Source organism: Equus caballus, chromosome 1 (genome assembly GCF_041296265.1).
Source record: "Equus caballus isolate H_3958 breed thoroughbred chromosome 1, TB-T2T, whole genome shotgun sequence".
NCBI classification, from domain to species: Eukaryota; Metazoa; Chordata; class Mammalia; order Perissodactyla; family Equidae; genus Equus; species Equus caballus.
The window spans coordinates 102,748,937-102,769,577 of NC_091684.1; the positions used below are offsets into that span (position 1 = coordinate 102,748,937).

Consider the following 20,641-nt stretch of genomic DNA (forward strand, 5'->3'; position numbering starts at 1 on the left):
TGGAGCAAATCCTGCTGCTCTGTGCACCTGTACTACAAACGCGCGACACCGCTCACCACAGGATCCCACGTGTCACAACTGTTATTTGCATGCACGTTTCCGTAACTGGATTCTGAGCTTTTGGGGGATAGGAGCGAGTTTTACTTACTTCCTGAGATGGCAGCTGGCACACTGAATAAATCAATAGATGAACGCATGTATATGTGGAATTAAATACGTAGAGATCACTCAAAAGAGCTAGAGAAACTCGAGTCAATTATGTCTCACTGGCTAGAAAATGGAAAGATTAAGATTACAATGTCAAATGCTAACATCTGCATTTTCATATTTGACTAATCCAACTGTACTTTATTTGTTCTGGAGCTTTACTTGGTCGTCCCCCTAGAAAGTGGAAACTAAGCTAATCTGCACGAAGCCTTGTCATACCTCAGGGATGTTTCCCTTCTCTTTCTCTTTTCCCACCACCTGACACCTCAGAGACTTCCAGACAGGCCACCTGGCTCTGGTCTTTCCTAACGTTAGTCTATCTTGCCTCAACTACTTAAAATATAACATCTATCTTCTTCAACAAAAATTGTGAAGCTTCTTAGTAACTGCTAGATCAAGAACACACTTCTAAGGTCAGTTTTAGCATTTCCATCTTAATCTTCCAATTCTTAGCAACCCGGGTTCTCTCTTCAATCTAGATGAATTAGGGTCTTTTCAAACTCTAGTCATTCAATGTCATTTCTGCCTTTGCTCAGCCATCTCGGCCTGGCCACACTCCACAGAGATGTCTTCTCTAGGCTCTTATTTGTCTAAATTCTATACAACTTCAAAGATGGGTTAAGCATCACAAAGACAATGAAGACTTCCTGATCGACTCTGCTCCATCTGTTCCTCCCAGACGTACCACGGTCCTTAATTAATTATTCTTACCTATATTGATGCCTGGGTTTCTCTCACGTAGTCCTCCAACTGTCTTCCTCAGCTCTTCGGGAGTGGGGACTGTGTTCATATACAACTTTTGCATCCCCCTCTGCTGCCCAGTACAGTGTTGGGCACTCAGCAAATAATCACTAAAATCTGAGATTTCATGAAAAGTGGCATAGTCTCAGATCTTACCTGAGACCACTCCATGGCGACCCACTTGGGGCAATCGAACAGGTTGCAAGTTTGCAGCACCTTGGGTTTGGGTGCGTACATGCACTTCCATTCTTCCACCTGCAGTATCTCGCCATGCATGGACTCCTCCACACACACGAAGCTCCGCCTCTGAATGCCGCCTCCACAGGACACAGAACACGCAGTCCAAGGATTATGTTCCCAGCTCAAAAGCAAACAAATAGCAACACATTATTTATTTGTTGTTTGTTTCCAATTTGCAAAGATGGTTGCAAAAAGTATGGCCTCGGGATAACAGTCGTGGTTCAGTTGAAAGAGCCCACGACATGGAATCTTAAGACTTTAATCTGAACTGCTACACAAAATCTGGAGTCACAGGTACTTACTCCTTTGACCCTAAGGTTATTGTCAAGTGGGAACAATACACCTGCCCTGGTTACCCTTGGTAGGACCATTGCGAGAATCAAATAAACTCAAATATAGAGAGTGAAAGCATCTGGACACACCCTCCAAATCATAAAATACTAATGGACAATATCACTAGAAAATCATAGAAATTCAAAGTCAGACAGGACCACACAAGTCATCTAGGTATACAAAAGGGGATTCAAATTTCCCATCAATTGCAAGGCTTGAGCTTCCTCTGTAACACCCAGTTATCCAAGACAAGCTTGATAGCTCCAGTGATGGGAAACATCGCCCTTTGAGGCAGCCTGTTCTAATTCATAGAAAGACCTTTCTTATGACTGAGTGGAAGTCTGTCTTCCCCTAGCTCTCTGTAAAGGTCTAGTAGCTATCCCTCTTACATTTTAGACTATTGCTAGAGATACTACAGCTCCTTGCAAACTACTTAGAGTAAATTACAAAATGGAAGTGGAAACGTGTAACTCACCGAGGGAGCGGTTGGAAGTGGTCATAGGGCATGATCTCTTTAAATCCATCGCTACAAATGAAATCATTGTGAGAATATCATTTCTAAATCAATTGACACGTTTATTAACTTGACTACTACAGATTTGACATCCCAAAAGACAGAGGGCTTTCAAATTGAAAACTAAATATGCAAAGTGTTATGAACTAGTCCCCCAAAATTCAGCCACGATCTCCTTAACTTTCAGGAACATCTCTGACACACACTTTCCCCAGTTCCTCATGAAAATATAGAAAATGGAACTAGTGGTATGTATTAATTAAAGAGTCTCTTTTAATTGAGATAAATCTATCTATTCCCTTTTCTCATCTAAAGAGGTTATCTGATAAAATATATTCATGATATTACCACACTGTCATATTAGTAGGATCCTCAGAAAACCATTTTATTTCACAGAATTTGTCCTTTGAAAAGGTCTCTATAAATAATTATGTCCACCTGGGATTACAGGAGATGCACAGTTGAGGGAGAAGAAATGAGATCCACCGAGAGTGGCTCCTTTTCCACTTGCACATTCTGCCTCAGCCAGCTGGCACATGTCTGGGGGATGCTGGGCCTTGATATCGTGCTGTTATTTTAAGATACTGTAGTAAAGCCAGGAAACTTCCCCAGGCAATCCAAGTCAGCAGGTACTAAATTATGCAGCAGGATATGCATAACTTTTTTGCTTTGGCATTATAACTTTTTACTTCCTTGCACAATGCATTATTTATACCGAGTTTAATGTGAACATTGCAAAAGTCAAAACATGGTAATGGATGACCCAATTCAAAGCTAAAACGGTGAGTGAAAGATATTTTTGACCGGCAGATGGAGCAGACACTGTACTCGGATGAAGAGAGCTTTCATATTGTAAAGGCAGGAGATGCTCAAAGAGGTTCATTATAAAGAGTTAAATATCACAGCACACAGACACATAGCCCAAGATAGAGAGCTAGACTGATGGAGCTGATGGGCCTAATTCCTATTGACCACGGTTACTAACGTGAGTGCAGGCACCTGCCACCAGTGTATGCTCAAAGACAGGCAATGGAGATGTGTCACCCTGCGAGGACTCATGAGTCTCAGCTGCAGTTGATTTGTTTCTTTCTAAAGGAAAAAGGGTATGGGCAACTATGCAAACCTGGACGGGCACGGATCCATGCTGCACTCCTTCAGTTTGGGTTTTGGTTTGACGTTTTCAGGGTAGTAGTGGCAATAATGGTCAGGGACCACCCTCTTCAAGCGGATATCCACACATTCAGCAGAATTGAGCTGATACCCTAGAGCAGCAGAAACGGAAAGTCTGAACATTGCACCCATTTCATTTTCACTTGGCAAAGTTACCACTTGCCACACGCTTTTCCCCCCCCTTTAAGAAACTTAACTCAATAATTCTCAACCCTGGCTGTAGAACAGAACCACCTGGGAGCTTTCAAGATGCACCAATGTCCGGGCCCTTTCATGGTCACTTAAGTCAGAAACACTGTGGCAGGGTCTAGGAAATCAGTACTTTTTTTTTTTTTTTTAAAGATTCTCGGCTTCTTCTAAGATGACTAAAATGTGTGGCCAAGATTGAGAAGGACTACTTGAATGGATTGTAGTGGTTGTAGCATTTATAACTACAGAGTTACAACAGCCACCTTTAAAAAATGTATGGAGCTTGCGTCCAGAAGGTTTATCATTCATTGTCACATCCCCTCACTGTCATCATGGCATTATGCAAGGTCCCTCTCTTGTTCCTCTGTATTTTTTCTTCTTCCCCATCACCACTCCGGCTCCAATGCCCCGAGCCACCTATTTATTGTTTATATGGCCTTAAATATACATCCATCTTACAGAATGTCGTCTTGTACCTGTTTTAACTAAATAAACAATATTGCATGTTAAATCTTATTCTGTTTTCTACTTTTCTCACTCAACATTACATTTTTGAGATCTACCGTGTGTGGGCTGTTGCTTCTTGCTGCTGCATAATACTCCACTGCTCCATAGACCGCACTTTACTCTTCTGCCATCTTGGGGTACCTGGGGTAGCTCTGATGCCAATAAACTTTCTAATCAGAGAATTAAGCACTGTCTACACAAGAAGGAACAAAATCTCTCCCCTTAGTCTCCCCCGGTCTCACAAGCCCTCCAAGGAGGAGGAATGAGACCCATTCTTGATTCTATCGAATTCAGTTTGTTCAGTCTCTGAGGAGAGTGAACATTCCGAACGGATGAGTGCTGTAAATTTAAAACACAACTCGCAAAACGATGCTTCCATTTCCTGAAAGATCTGATTCCAGGTTTCTTGTCACTACATACGTGTCATGTTAAGTTTTTTTTGTTTTGTGTTGTTTTTTTAAAAAAGGTAATTTTTCAAAACCAGAATAAGCTCTTCAGGAAAAAAAAAAGAAAAACCCTCGATTAGGTTCTCGGCCTCAGCCAATTGGTCTGAAAGTCTAAAAATACATTTAAAGGCCTGATTGCCGAGAGGAATCTGAGTTTATAAACCACTAGAGAGCTTGCTACGAGTCATGGGCTGGATGTAAGCTGAGCGCAGAAGGACAGACTGGTATGCATCACAAAAAGAAGGTCGAAACCACAAGAACGAAAATCCAAATGGAGTCCATAAAACGTTACTCGGGTGCCAACACCTGCCAGAAATCCACAACATCAGACGGCAGTGGCGATCTCGGTACTTTCTCCAGAATGATCTTAAGTGTCCCACATAGATGATTACTGACAAGACCAGGAAAGCCCATTCAAGTCCCTTAGAGACCAGTGAACTAATTTTCCTGATTATCGAAAAAACTCTGAAATGCCATTTACACAAATCATGTAGATTTGATTACTAATATAATTAAATTTTGGTAATGCTTTCCTTGTGGGTTTTATGGGTATATTTTTATTTCCCCACACACAAGAAAAGAATTTGCTTGCAGCTCCTTGAATTAAAAAAACAAAAATCTTTGTTCTAAATGGAAACATACTTCTGAAAGGAGCCAGAGAGCAAACAGGTGTTTATAATTTGAAGAGAGACAATTTTCCTCTTTAATTTTATGGCAGTACAGAGATAACTAGAAAGGAAAGAAATAAGGCAGATTGCCTTCCTATATTATGAGCAAATGTACAGAAATTCTACCAGTGTGCAGAAAATGGCAGGCTGCAGGCGGACCCCAAAAGCAGCTTGAACTTTCTCTTCTGTTTTTACAGCCACTGCTGTTTGGGTCAGACGGTCTCAGTGCCAGGTGCTCTCACGCCCACCTACAGTTCCAGCAGCACTGAGTGTGTCTTTCCCGGGGCACCCAAATATTCGAAACATCTATTCTCCTCCCAAGAATTTAACCAACTCAACTGAGCTGATTCCCGTGATAAATGTCCCTCCCAGAGTGGAAAGCTGCTCTTTATCTTACGTGTCCAAATGGGAATGACTCTCTGAATAACTGTGTGTGAGAGCAAGGTAATAAATTTAAAAGAAAGAGATGTTTGGTTTTTCTGCTGAGTAAGAATAAAGAGCCCCACTATCTCTTTTCTTTTATTTTGGGGTCCATGAGAGACTCTTGTCTTCCCTGGAGCCAGGGCCCGGCTGACTCTCAGGTGGTAGGATTCTGCTTCCGGATATAAGCTATCCATGTAAGGATCAATAGGTATGTCCCACTCACTTTGAGAGCTTTCCACCGTGACCACTGAGTAATGTATGTATCGCATAACTCATCCCCAGGGGACAGCAGGAGCGGGGACGGCGAAGGATCTGTAGATCATGCGAAGGCATTTGTGACAAAATTCAGGTTTAGATTCTGACATAACAGATGTTTCTTGAGTGCCCATTAATTGCCAGGCACTGTACTGTGCTCCTTGCCACATCACCTCTGAGTTTGTCCCCCAACGATGCTACAAGAGGGATCATCCGATGTTACAGATGAGAAGACTCAGGCTCAAAGACGTCTCAGAGCTAATTAGTGACAAAGCCAAGAAGTGAATCCAGACCTTGACCACCAGCTACTGCTTATTCCACTTCGCTACACTAATTTTGGATGTAAACTTTGGCACGCAACTTTTAAAGAACAGGATTGGCCAAAAAGTTTCTGGGGCCCGGGTCTAGAGAGACTTATTGAGTTTACCCAGATGATAGTCTCAATTCCAAACAGTGTTTTACCTCAATCGGCTTTAAGAGAAGTCAAATGTTTTTAAGAATTCCCCTTAGAGCCTGCTGGAAAGTCAGTGACTCAAAGCGCTGAAGGAGCTTCTCCTCAGAACAGCGCTTACAATGGTCAACAAAGTACATTCTCACTTTTAAGAGGAATCGAGAATAAACGGAGAGAACGTTAGAGCTGGCAGGGTCTGGAAGATTATCTACCCCACTGTTTTGTCTTCATTGGTATTTATTTTTGTGACTGTTCTATTTATGGCAAGAGATAACAGTTTCCCACTTAAGGTAGTAATATTAAATTCTTTTTGGAAATACGTGTATTTAAATTTTTTAAAAAGGTCCACTTAAAAAAAAAAACCCTTGAGCAAATGATCGTGCAGGGGTAACACAGGGCAAAAATAGTGAAGTTAACATGGCTACAGCTGATGTCCAGAGACATTGCTCTGGAGAGCCGTGGTTCTTATACTCAAGAGTGCACTGTTGTCTGCCGGAGGGCCTGGGAAACGGACGGCTGAGCCCCACTCCCAGAGTTTCTGATTCAGTAGGTCCAGGGTGGGGCCCAAGAATTTTCACCTCTAACAAGTTCCCGGGAGATGCTGATGCTGCTGGTCCAGGGAACCCACTTTGAGAACCACTGCCGTCGCATCATCATCAATGTTCTGTTGCCCACGCCGGGCTGAAGAAGAGCTAACTGGGAAACTGGGAAGATTCCCTTTTAACTTTCTTTTTAGGACCCACTTCAACCCTCAGACTCTTTCTCTTCCATTCCTGGGACATGAGATCTTTTTGAGGTCTGGGCTGTGCAGAGCTGCCTCCTGGTTTCATAAGGAGCCTAAATGCCAGAAGAGAGAGATCTGACTGGCGTGTTCACGGCAACCTGACGTTGGCTGAGGAGCCCTCCTTGATACACCTGTAGTTTAAAGGAGAGAGGCCAGAACCCCAGCTCAGTTTCTAGCTCTGGGCGTGAGCTGATCTTCTGTAGCCCTCGAAGGAAGAAATGGTTTGAGGCTGGGCTGAGTTGGGCTAGGCTGAAGGAGGAGGATTTATTGTACCTCTTCAAACAGAACCATACCTGAGCCTGTGTACGACCTAGTCCCAGGTGTGGCAGACGGGTCAGGGGAGACACAAGGCAAAGTGATTAAGAGCATGGCTCTGGCATCAGACAGACCTGGAGCCAGATTCTAGCTGTGCTGTTGACCAGCTGAGCAACCTTGAGCGCATTCTTCATCTTTTTAGGTTTCACTTTGCTCACATATGAAACAATCATGAAAACAAACCTTTCTTAGGGTTGTTTGGAAGAATAAACGAGATGATGAGCACCCTAGCACATGGCTTGACACATGATAAACGCCCAGTCCTGTTGCCTGGCACTCTTAGGGGGAGCATCAGCGTAAGTCCCTCTGGCAATTCTGGCAACTAGTTCCTGGGTTGGCACTAGTTTAGAACCATTTACTCTTTGATCTAAAGGTTCCATTTAGAAAAAGAGAATGGTCTTGGCAGTGGCTCTGATGCCCTCCTCGTCTGCTCTAAGGAGTCACTGCTTCCCCATGCTAAATAAACGGTGACCCCAACGCGGGCCTGCAAAGACATGTAGCCTGAGTGTGGAGCCCTGGATTGCACTCAGTCCAGACCCTCCTTCAACTTTCTGTAAACACCTGAACCAAGCAGTCAGGAAGCAGGACTTTCCCCTCACCACTTAGTAGGTGTGGTAATAATCTTCTACTAAGTTTATACCCCAGCCCTGAGTACAAGTGGAATATAGGGTGGAAATCTAAGCGTTAGAACCAACACATCCATTAACCTGATCAGACAGGGCAAATCACTTGTTCTCCCTCTTTCTCAGGTTTTCCGTAGAAAATTCCATAGAAAAATAATGCATGCTTTAAGGACCATCAAAACAAGAAATGCAAGAATGCATGCAAACACGTTTCCAGCTTTTTGCCAAAAGTAAAGGGTGCTTTCCGAAGCCAGTTTTTCACCTATTTTCAAGACTAAAGGCAAATGCACATTCACGAACTCCGCTGCATTCCAGGCTGCTGAGTAAGACGCTGGGTGATCACACATCTCCAATTACCACGCCAAGTTTAAAGTCAGCTTGGAAAACGCAAACGTGGAATATCTAACTCTGAGCTCTAAACATTCAAGAACGAAGTCTGTGCCTCACCTCCGCCACAGGTCACAGTGCAGGGGAAGAAGTCAGTTTGTCTCCACTGATGGCTGATGGGCTGGTAAAAGAAGAACTGGACCACGCTGTCCTTGGCCACAGTGTACCTGGTCTGGACAGAGAGAACTGTGATAACACATTTGCATACAATGAGCACCACACCTTTCAAAATGAGGCGACTACTTCACCTATGTAGACACCCACAAATCCATCACAATGAACTATGGTCTGTGAAGCTTCCAAGAATTTTAAGATGTGATAGCATTTCAATTAGATTTGTCATAAAAGGGGGCTCGGAAGACCTTTAACCAATCTCCCTAGAGTCATTTTCCCAGATAATTCCATACCTGGGAATGAGTTCACAAAAATGTAAGTGGACTTTCTTGTTTATTTGTTTAAAATTTTTTTCTTCCTGATGCATTTGATTTCAACTTCCATGAGAGCAGGGACCGAGACTTCATCTGGGTTTGCTTACAACATGGCATATAATTAGGATTCTTACATTTTTTAATAATAACATCTTTAAGCAGCTTTAAGGAGCTCCTTCTGATGAATCCTTCTGAGAGCACAACCACAGAAACTCAAACATTCTCAAATAGATGGGGTTTGCATCAGAGCACTCCAGGCCCCAACTGAAAGGGAGGAGGGGTCCCACTGAGAGTGAGGGAGCAGTTACGGACAGAGATAAGTCACTTTCACGTGACTGCACTCAAGCAGCAAGTTCTCGCCCTACATTTTTCTTTTCTTCCCTCCTGTTTGAACAAATGAGCCAAGAGAGGAAAAGTCCCAGGATGCCACACAGAGGAAAAAAGAGGGAAGACAAAAGGTGAGCTCACGGAGGAGAGATCCAGAAATGCCAGCATCCCATGGGGTTCAAGATAGAGACACAGAGAGAATAATGAAGAGGGACTATTTGGTGATATGATTGCTGAGAATTTCCTAACCTTGAGAAAGACAGGAGTGCTCAGTTTAAAAATATTCACCAAGTTCTGAGCAGAATTTAAAGAAACAAAACAAGGATAAAAACGAACCCTAAGAGTTATCAGAAAGAAAAAAATGATGACCTACAAAGGATTTCTCATAGGCAATATTAGATGCAAGGAAACAAACTCATACCTTCAGAGTGATGAGGGACAAGCGTGTCTTTATCGAGAAGTCTATAAACAAATTATTCATCACTAATCAATTATCAGTGGTCAATTTACAAACAATCTATGATCCAATTAGCAATCAGTAATCAGTGAAATAAAGATATTTTCAGACACAAAAATGACTGAAACTTTACCACTCAGAGATCCTCACCAGAAAAGAAAAAGAAAAAACTACTAAAGGATATACTGGACAGGAACTACTATAAATGCAGAAGAAAATAAGGAGATGCAAGAAGCAATAATGATGAAATAAATCAGTAAAGTGCACTGGAAAATCTAACCTAAGAGTTGACTGAGAAATGATAGCTTGATACATTTAATTGTAAAATGATGTAAAAATTCCAGCCGTGAGATATGTGTGGAGGGGCAGGATTCTGGTGATGCAGCGAGGGTACCACGGTGGTTACAGACACAGAAAACACTTCTAAGGAGTTTTGCTTCTGGCGATGGCAGAATAGCTTGTTTCTGATGAATCCTCCCAGCGAGAATAAGTAAAAGTTCTGCATAAAATATTTTTTAAAATGTATTTGAAGGCATCAGAAAACTGCCATAGTAGTGAGGATTTCCAGGGCCAAGATCCCAGACACAAAGGAAGCCTGGAAAGGTGAGCAGAACATTTGGCACCACCCTTCTGCTCGAGGCATTTTCCATTTTGCAAGTGGTGATTGAGCAGCTGAGAAGCTGAGCAGACCTGTCATCAGACTCCTGTGGCCGAGGGAGTAAAAACTGGAGCTCCAGGCCTGCCACGGTGAGGAGTGTCGGTAAACACCCCAGGCTCCCAGCTGGGACCCCAGAAAGCTCTCTCCTAGGAACCAGAATGAACTGGAAAAAGACCAGTTTTCAAAGGTAATGCAGCCCGGGTTCAAATTATTTCAATTCCATTTTGGATGAAGGTGATTGGCTGTTAACCTGTCTTCCAGAAGCAAAACTTAGTCCAGTCTCAAATTATATCTATAATCATTCATCTACTGTATACGGCAAAATGTAAAAATAACTCAGTATACAAAAAACAGCCACCAAAAAAGTGGAAAAATAGACATTATAAACAGAATTACAGGAAACCCAGATATTGGCATTAACAGACAGAAACAAAAATTTTTAGTATATTGCCACCAGTTCCTGCAGCCCTGACCTTGGCTTCACGTCTTGTTCCCTGCTTGGGGCCCTAACCACAGTTCATTTTATACCCACGGTCATAAAACATCAGTGTTAGCACATAGCTTCTGCCTCAAGCTCTCTTTTTTAGAGAACCTAGACTAAGATACCACAGCTAAAATGTTCAAGAAATTAAATAACAAGATGGAGAATTTCACTAGAAACTGAGAAGCTATAATAAAAATAAAATATAATTCTAGAAATAAAAAGCACCATAACTTAAACCAATATTTCAATGGATAGACTCAACAGTAAATTAGACTGGGGTTCAGCAAATATCTTCTTAAAGAACCAGATAGTAAATGTCATAGTTTTCAGACCATATTGTCTCAGTTTTAATTATTCAGCTCTACTTGTGTTTTGCAAAAGCAGCCACAGACAATATGGAAACAAATGAGGGTAGCTGTGTTCTAATAGAACTCCACTTACAGGCACACCTCGGAGATCTTGTGGGTTTGGTTCCAGACAACCACAATAAGGGAAATATTGCAATAACGTGAGTCACACAAATTTTTTGGTTTCCCGGTGCATGTAAAAGTTATGTTCATACTATACTGTGATCTATTAAGTGTGCAATAGCATTATGTCTAGAAAAAATGTACATACCTTAATTAAAAAATACTTTATTGCTAAAAAACCCTAACCATCATCTGAGCCTTCAGCAAGTCGTAATCTTTTTGCTGGTGGAGTGTTTTGTATAGAACACAATATCTGCAAAGCACAATAAAGCAAAGTGCAATAAATTGAGGTATGCCTGTACAAAAACAAGTAATGGGCTTGCTGGCCCTAATCTGCTGACTCCTGGATATACACAGCTGAACAGAGAATTAGTAAACTGACAGAAGAAAGTGGAAATTAGACATGTGGGATAAAGGTATAATTGTAATCCCAGGAAAAGAGAACACAGAGAATGGGATAGAAGCTATATCTGACGAGGTAATAAATGAGAATCTTCCAAAACTGATGATGGATATCAAGCCACAGATTTATAAAGCACCACGGACCTCAAGCAGAAGAAAGCCGCTAATTATGTCATAGTCAAATTGAGAAGACCAAAAACAAAGAGAAAACACTTAAAAGCAGACAAAGAAAAAAGACACATTACCTTCTAAGGAACAAAAATAAGACTGACAGCTGACTTCTCAACAGAATAAATGGAAGCCAGAAGACAACGGAGAGATATCTTCAAAGAGCTGAAAGGAAATAGTTTCATGACGATAAAAAGGTCAAGTCACTAGAAGAGGTCACGATTCAAAATGTGATGTACCTAACAACCTAGGCTCAAAATATAAAATTCAAAAATTGACATGAATAGAAAAAAGTTAGACAAATGCATAGTCATAGTGGCAGTTTTACCATCTCTCTGGTGGTAACTAAATAGAATAAGCAGAAAAAAATCAGTGAGGCTATAATTTTGAATAAAACCATTAATAAACATGACCTAATTGATATACATAGAACATTGTGTCCAACAACAGAAGACTACCCATCAGACTCTTCCAAAATTTGCTATATTCTGAGCCACAAATTAAGTTTAAAGAAATTTCAAAAGATTGAAATAGAGTATGTTTTTTGACTACATAGAATTAAGCTATAAAATAACAATGAGATAACTTGAACATTCCCACATACTTGGATGTTACACTTATAAATATTCCATAAGTCAAAGAATATATCATACGAAAATTATAATACAATTTAACTGAATGATGAAGGAAAAATATTTCATTTCAAAATTTGTGGAATGAAATATAAAGCATGCTTTGAGAGAAATTTGAATGACTTAAATGCATATGTTAATGAAAAAGAATAAAAATCAATGATCTAAACATCCATCTTAAAAAGTTAGAAAAAGAATGGCATATTGAATCCAGAGAAAGTAGAAGGACAGAAAAATAAAGATAAGAGCAGACATTAATAATATGCAAAGCAAACTACATTAAAGTGGGTTATAAAGCCAAAAGATGTTTCTGTGACAAGTCTAATGAACTCAACAGCCTTCCAACATGACTGATCAAGGAAGAAAGAAGGTGGGCCAAAAAACCAATATCAGAAATGAAAGAGGACTCACTGAAGATCCCCCACACAGTGAAGAAGTAGTAAGAGGGTATCAGGAAAAAATCTATGCCAGTAACTTTTAAAAAGTTAGTTGAAATAGACAAATTCCTTGAAACAAAACTGACATAAAAAGAAACAAAACATCTGAAGAGTTCTGTATCTTTTAAAGACACTGAATGCACAAGTCTAAAATTTTCCTGCTGTATATTTCCAAATGTTTAATGAAGAAATAACACCAAAACTTACATAAACTATTGCAGAGAATAAGAACAGAAATACTTCTCAACTCGTTTCATGAAGCCAGTATAAAATTAATGCCAAGACCTGACAAAGACCTTACAAGGGAAAAAAAAAAAAAACCTTCCCTGGAAATAGATACCAAAAAAAATCATAAATAAAATAATTTAAAATCATACCCAGTGGCATAAAATGATAATCCTTTTAATTAATAATAAAATAATAAATACTAATAATAAATTCTAATAAAAAGGATAAGGATCAAGTGAAATTTATTACAGGAAGGTAAGATTGGTTTAACATTCGAAAATCAATGTAATTCATATATTAAAAGGGAAAATGGAAAAAAAATATGATCACTTCAAAAGTTGCAGGCAAAGCATTTGATAAAATTCCCCACATATATGATAACAAAGAAAAGTAGGAAAAGATTTCTTTCACCAGACAAATTGTCTACAAAAATTTCTAAAGCAAACACCATACACGACGGGGGAATTATAGAGATCTTTGTCCCGAAAATGAGAAGCATGACAAGCACAGTTGCTGTCACTACTTCTAATCAACATTGTTCTAGATGCTGTAAGTAGTACAATATAGCTAGAAAAATAAATAAAACATACAATGATTGAAAAAAAAGAAATAAAACATTATTTGCCAGTGTCATAATTGTATACGTAAATGACCCAAAATAATTCATAAACTATTAGTATTGATAAGTGAATATAGTACGACTATAAAGTCAATATACAAAAATCAATTAGATTTCTGTATGCCAGGAACAAATAAATAGAAAATGAAAAAAATACCATTTACAATAACATCAAAATAACATCAAAATGGGAATTAATTTAATAAAAGATATGCAAGACATATACATTGAAAGTTATAAATGTTATTGAGAAGAATTGGAAAACAACTAAACGAATGGATGAATATACCGTATTTATGGATTGGAAAGCTTAGTATTGGAAAGTTGTCAATTTTCTCCAAATTGACATATAGATTCAATGTAAATCCAATCAAAATCCAGCAGAATTTTATAAAAATTGACAAGTATATTTCAAGTTGATATGGAAATGCAAGGAGTGAAGAATATCAAAGATAATCTTCAAGAAAAAAGCTCAAGAACTTACACTACCAGATGTCAACTTGTATTTATTTTTTTAGGAAGATTAGCCCTGAGCTAACATCCACTGCCAATCCTTCTCTTTTTCCCAAGGAAGACTGGCCCTCAGCCAACATCTGTGCCCATCTTCCTCTACTTTATATGTGGGACGCCTACCACAGCATGGTGTGCCAAGCGGTGCCATGTCCGCACCTGGGATCTGAACCAGCGAACCCCGGGCTGCTGAAGCAGAACATGCACACTTAACTACTGTGCCACCGGGCTGGCCCTTGTCGACTTGTTTTAATGCTGCAGTAATTCAGGCACAATGGTACTGAGACACGCAGACACACAGGTCATGAAACAGAACAGAGTCCAGCAATGGGCCCACACATATATATTCTGGGATTTAAGACAAATGGGGAAAGGATTTTCTTTTTCACCTAACGGTTCTGGGTCAATTGGACAGTCATGTGGAAAAGGATATTGACTCTACTTCACATCATATAAACAAATCAATTCTAGGTGGATTATAGCTCTGAATATGAGGGGTAAAACAGTAAGGCTTCCAGAAGAAAATATAAAAGAGCATTTTCATGATCCTGGTTGACAGAAATTTTCTAACCAGAATATAAATAGCCTAAGCATGAAGTTAAAAATTGATAACCTACACTACAACAAAATAACAAAATTAAGAATTTCTGTATGGGGAAACTGAGAGCCCTAAATACGTTTAATAGAGAACAAAAGGTTGAAAATATAATGAATTAAGAATTTAGCTCTAGGAGCTAAAAATACAATACCAAAATAAATCCATGTCAAGACAAAGGAAAGAAACAAAACTAAAAATTTATATAAATAGAATTATTTTTTTAAACTAGGAGAGTTAATCAACAAGACTAAAATTTAGTTCTTGGATGTCTCAGAGACAAATCTTTGGATGGTTTGAACAAAACAAAAATTAGACAAGGAACCAGTGAACAAGTTTAGGAATGAAAGGTATATAGTTGTAGGTACAGCTGAGAGTTTTTAAATGATAAGGGAATACTATGACCTATGATTACATTTGAAAAGTGAAGTTTGAAAAACTAGATGAATTGAACACTTGTCCAGAAAAATATTTATAAATTGTGAAATTGGCTCAAAAATAGAACCCTAAGTAAATCAATAACCCTAAGAGGAACTGAAATGGTTTTCTAACTTCTGTCCATTACCGCCAAAAAGAAAAAAAGAAAGAAAAGGCATTAAGCCCAGATGTTTTACAGAAAGAGATCATCCTTATTGTAGCAAAAGCATTTAATTGCATACCAACATCTATTTCCCTTGCCCATTCTTCCAGAGGCTCAATTTTGTTCCAGTGTTCATTCCCCCTTCATGAGTCTTAGGGAACTCCTGACCGTTCTAAGAGATTCCTGGTGGTCACATTTGCCTTGCTGCGTGTGGGATCCACGAGAATGTGCCTCTCACTCACACAACTACAGAGAGTATAACTGATTGACAGCCCCAGCTCCAGGTCAAGCTTCTAATGGGCTCTTCTCAGCCAATAACTAAGCATAGCAGGGGTCCTAAGCAGACATGGTCCTGGGAGACACTGGATCATGTGATGGATGACGTTGGCTCTGGGCCTCCCCTACAGCCTTGTTGACTTCTCTTAGAGCCACACTGCAATCTAAGACGCTGCCAGCCAACTTTCCTTCCTCCCCTCTCTCCTTCACTTGTGGTCAGATCTTCATCGCAGTCTGATGGCTCTCCCAGCCTCTCTCTGCCCCTGCTCATTTTTTTTCTCACAGGTATTCCCCTCAAAAATTTCTTGCATATCTAGTCTTGTCTTGGCATCTGCTTCTTGAAGAACCCAGACAGACTGACGTACTAGGCAATGAGCACAGCACCCAATTCTCATCAATGAGAGGTGAGAAAAGTTCTATTGCAGAGCTTTTGAGAAAAATTTTCCCTGCTGAGAAGACTCACAATAAAAAACCCTATTGGACGTCTGGACATTGTGTTCTCTGTTTGTGAGCTTTTTACTCTGAATGCTGGGCAAATACAGGCCAATTTACGTTTTTGTTTTAATTGACATATAGCATTGCAGTGGTTTAAGGTGTACAGCATAATGATACACTGTGAAATGATTACCACAGTAAGTTTAGTTAACATTCATCACCTCATACAGCTAATTTTTTTCCTGATGAGAACTTCTAAGATCTACTCTCTTAGCTACTTTCAAATATACAATACAGTATTGTTAACTTTAGTTACTATATTGTACATTACATCCCCACAAATTATTTATCTTATAACTGGACGTTTGTGCCTTTTGACCACATTTCACCCACCTCTATCCTGTCCCTACCTCTGGCAACCATGAATCTGTTCTCTGTACCTATGAGTTTGGTTTTTTCCAATTCCACATATAACTGAGATCATAGGGTATTTGGCTTTCTCCGTCTGACTTCTTTCACTTAGCATAATGCCCTCAAGATCCATCCATGTTTCGCAAATGGCATGATCTCCTTCTTTTTATGGCCAAATAATATTCCATTGTAAATATATATATATATATATATATATATATATGCGCACCACATCTTCTTTATCTATTCATTCATTGATGGACACTTAGCTTGTTTCCATACCTTGGCTATTGTAAATAATGCCGCAATGAACATGGGGGTGTAGATACCTTTTCAGCATCGTGATTTCGTTTCCTTCAGATATATACCCAGGAGTGGAATCGCTGAATCATATGGTAGTTCTATTTGTAATTTTTTGAGGAAGCCCCATACTGTTTTCCATAGTGGCTGCACCAAGTTACATTCCCACCAACAGCGCACAAGGGTTCCCTTTTCCCCACATCCTCTCCAGCACTTGTTATTTCTTGTCTTTTTGATAGAAGCTGTTCTAACAGGTGTGAGGTGATGTCTCCTTGTGGTTTTGATTTGCATTTCCCTGATGATTAGTGATGTTGGCCATTTGTAGTCCTCTTTGGAAAAATGTCTATTCAGCTCCTCTGCTCATTTTTTTTTTGTAATAACATAATTCTGAAAAAAAAAATCAATCAATCCATATATTTTCTTCAAGCTACACTACTTGTAGCTTGAATATAATATTGATAAAATCTCATTCAATTGTAGTTCTCCACATTGTCACTTTAAAAGGGAATGTAACTGTTTAGAGGCTTATTAATATAAAAACACCTTTATCATTAAAATATGATGCAGTGTTATCATTCTTCCTCGGAAAAAGTCCCTTTTGTCACCATTGAGAATTACTGAGCATTTTAAGGGAATTTTAATCCCAAGAAGGAGCTCATATTTGGGTATTTGTTCTTCAAATTCCAGGAACACTGGCCTTATATTGTATTCTTTCAGAGAGAAAAATAGGCAAAATAGGAAATAAAAGATTGTATCTTTAAATTAAATAAAAACCACTAACTAAACATATCAAGCCCTTTCCCCCCATACTAAAAACTTTAGAAAAATAAAGTTACTTAAATCTGCAGGGGTCGTTTTCTCCCCAAAGGTTTTGCTTCTGCCTTTGTGTTTCGTGACAGAGCAGCAGAGTCATAATGAGCGCTCACTCCACACAGATGATGGCAAAGGTGTAGCTCCGTCTCTCCCTGTACCACCCTACCTCCTGCACCAGCCCCCTCCAACCGCGTGGGGCAGGGGTGGCACCGGACCGGAGTCAGGCCTGTGCATTCAGACTGCTTCAGTAATTTAAGGCCTTCTCGTTCGAGGCTGCAGTCTTCGGTGGGCAACGTCTAGGCCTTCAGCTGTCCTCCTCTTCACTCTGATCTCCTCCATGGCCGTTTATGGCCTAGGACCTCACAGAGGCGGGAAGGGAAGGATGGCGTGGGTCCACAGGTGAAGGTCGTCCTCCCGTCCTTGGGCCCACAGCCATGTCTCTGGCGCATCCGGTGACTGGGGGCCCACAGGGAGCTTCAGCGCAGTGAACTTGGCTGTGTCCACGGGTCGGTGGACTCCTCTGGTGACCCGCCCATTCCACACTCCTCTTGTGCTGCAGGTTCTCTGTGGTGTGGCTGGGACTCCTATCTGATCCCTGGCCCAGCTCAGAGCCCCTGATGGAGGAAGACCACGTGCTTCACTGTCCCAGCCAGAACACTCTTGAGGGAGAGGGGGAGCTGCTGATAACCAAGCCAGGGCCACAGGCACAAACTGGGTCCTTTCTGAATAAACGAGGAAAAGTGGAGCAAGAGCTCCTTTTCTATGCTTTTCTGCTCTGGAGAGCGACTGCCGTCAAGATCCATGTTTCATTGCCTTACTTCCTCCATCCTTTCTCCTCTTTTGTTCTTTTCCCACAATCCCTTTACCTCTCAGCTACAGGGTCATTTTGCCCCCACCATGTCAACCCCTCCAATGTCGACCAGCCAAGAGCCCATGGAATTTTCTAAATACCGTCCATGCCACCTGGGGGCTGAGGGAGACTCCAGGGAGCTAAGCTCAGACTCAACCTGTGACCCAACATTTCATGACCCTAATGCCAATTTCATCCCGAGGTAGCTTCCCCAGGTAGCTGTGGATGGAGGTGGGCTCCCTACCAGGCATTTGCCTCTTAAGGTTCTAGGTGAAAAGTGGAGCAAGAGCTCCTTTTCTATGCTTTTCTGCTCTGGAGAGTGACTGCCGTCAAGATCCATGTTTCATTGCCTTACTTCCTCCATCCTTTCTCCTCTTTTGTTCTTTTCCCACAATCCCCTGAGGCAGAGGGAGCCGACTCTGCATACACTCTCTGGACTCTGTCCATGGTGTACACTCCTCCTGAGGGTAGGATGCTGAGGACACTAACCCCACGGCTCAGCCTCACTGGGGGAAGGGGCATCCTCTCTATATTGCAGAGGAAACACTTTGATTTAGTCCCCCATGCTCGACCCTTGAACTATTATGCAAATTAAATCAATTTATAAAAGTCTTATCTCTTCCCATAAGCCTGACTTTCAAGACAAAAGTCTAAACTAAAAAAAAAAAAAACAGTCTAACCTAATAATCAGAAGTTGAAGGTCAGTGCTCGCTCTTTGCATTCCTGCTCACAGCAGCCCAGTCACCAACCACTACTTTCAACTCCCCCGGGCGGAAAGGGAGATGGTCACAGACACAGAATGGCAACAGGAAAATGTACACTAACATTTACAAAAGCATATTACGCCTGTTGGATTAGGAAAATGACTTTATAACAGCGGAAAGGAACTGAATTCAAGTCCAACTACCTTACTTGGCCACTGCTAAACAATTTCCAAAACTTATGGAACAGATTTTCATATAATATACTGTGTTATATATGTGTGTATACATTTACACATAGAATTTAGCTGTGAATTCTGGTAATGACCAGAGCAGTATTTGAACTGTTTTAACCAAGAAATTTCCCTCAACACCACAATTTAGTAAAATACCATGTGATATTTGAAGAGTCTCTACCTTTGTGATTAGTGGCAAACGCTGAGGACGAGATGGAATTCTGATTGGCAGGTGTGATGAAATAGGTCAACTTTCCCTTCTGGTGGGCACTGTTATGGGTTGAATTGTGTTTCTCCCTCAAAATATGTTGAAGTCCTAACCCACGGTACCTCAGAATGTGATCTTATTTGGAAATAGGGTCCTTGCAGATCTAGTCAAGTTAAGATGAGGTCATTAGGGTGGGTCCAATCTAATATAACTGGTACCCTTATCAAAAGTGGAAACTTAGACACAGAGGCAGACGTGCACAGAGGGAAGACGGTAAGAAGACGAAGGGAGAATGCCTGAGGATGCAAGAAGCAAGGAGAGCAGCACGAAACAGATTCTTCCTCACAGCCTTCAGAAGGAACCATTTTGCCCACTCCTTGATTCCGGATTTTGAGTCTCCAGAACTGTGAGACAATAAATGCCTGTTGTTCGAGCCAGCCAGTTTACAGTACTGTGTTATGGTCACCTCTGGAAACTAACACAGGCACTGACTCTAAAAACCATCTTGCTGTGTTTTGAAATATCTGTGAATATATAAATTTGGCCATTGTCTGCATCACATGGCAAGGCTATCACCTGTTCTTTGAGAGAAAGGAAAACAGGCAGTTTCAGATCCTGACGACAGTCGTTCTCCAGAGCAGAAAAGCATATGAAGTCGGTTTCAAGGCCAAAGGCGAAAAAGGAGCTTTTGCTCCACTTTTCACCTAGAACCATAAGAGGCAAATGCCTGGCAGGGTGCCCACTTCCATCCACAGCTACCTCAGAATGAAAGTGGCATTAGGGTCATGAAATATGATCCACATGAAATGTGACCCAACATTTCGTGACCCTAACCCTCATCCCTGAACAAGTCAGAGGTGCCATCCTAACTCCCCAGAAAGAACAGAGACTTTGCAGGTGGAGAACACTGAACGCATCTAGAGCTGATGCTGGAGGAAACTGAAGACAGGAGACTCGCAGAGCAGAAAACTAGTGGGAAAAGCAATCAGAAAACACGTTTCTAGAGAAACACAAAATATCTGAATGAGAGAAAGATGGTAGACAACTGCATAAAAGGGAAGATTTCAGACCACGAGGAAGAGGAACTTTTTTCCTCCTGAAGATGGATATATATTTTAAAATGGGAAAAGCCACCAGCAATCATTAAGAGTAGTTAACCATGG

General features: G+C 40.7%; 1 protein-coding gene across 5 annotated transcripts in view; it reads right to left on the reverse strand.

Moving 5' to 3' along the window:
* The window catches only part of SH3GL3 (SH3 domain containing GRB2 like 3, endophilin A3), a 320,477-nt gene that overhangs the window by 126,777 nt on the left and 173,059 nt on the right, over nt 1-20,641 (reverse strand). For all 5 annotated transcript variants that reach the window (XR_011424088.1, XM_070230150.1, XM_023649368.2 and 2 more), the window contains exons 10-13: nt 8,314-8,425; nt 3,159-3,297; nt 1,997-2,047; nt 1,105-1,309 (exon numbers count right to left, since the gene is read on the reverse strand). Coding sequence is in view for 4 of the 5 variants with exons in the window: in XM_070230150.1 (XP_070086251.1) it covers nt 1,105-1,309; nt 1,997-2,047; nt 3,159-3,297; nt 8,314-8,425 (507 nt within the window). In the remaining variant the exon portion in view is untranslated. The remainder of the gene's footprint in view (nt 1-1,104; nt 1,310-1,996; nt 2,048-3,158; nt 3,298-8,313; nt 8,426-20,641) is intronic.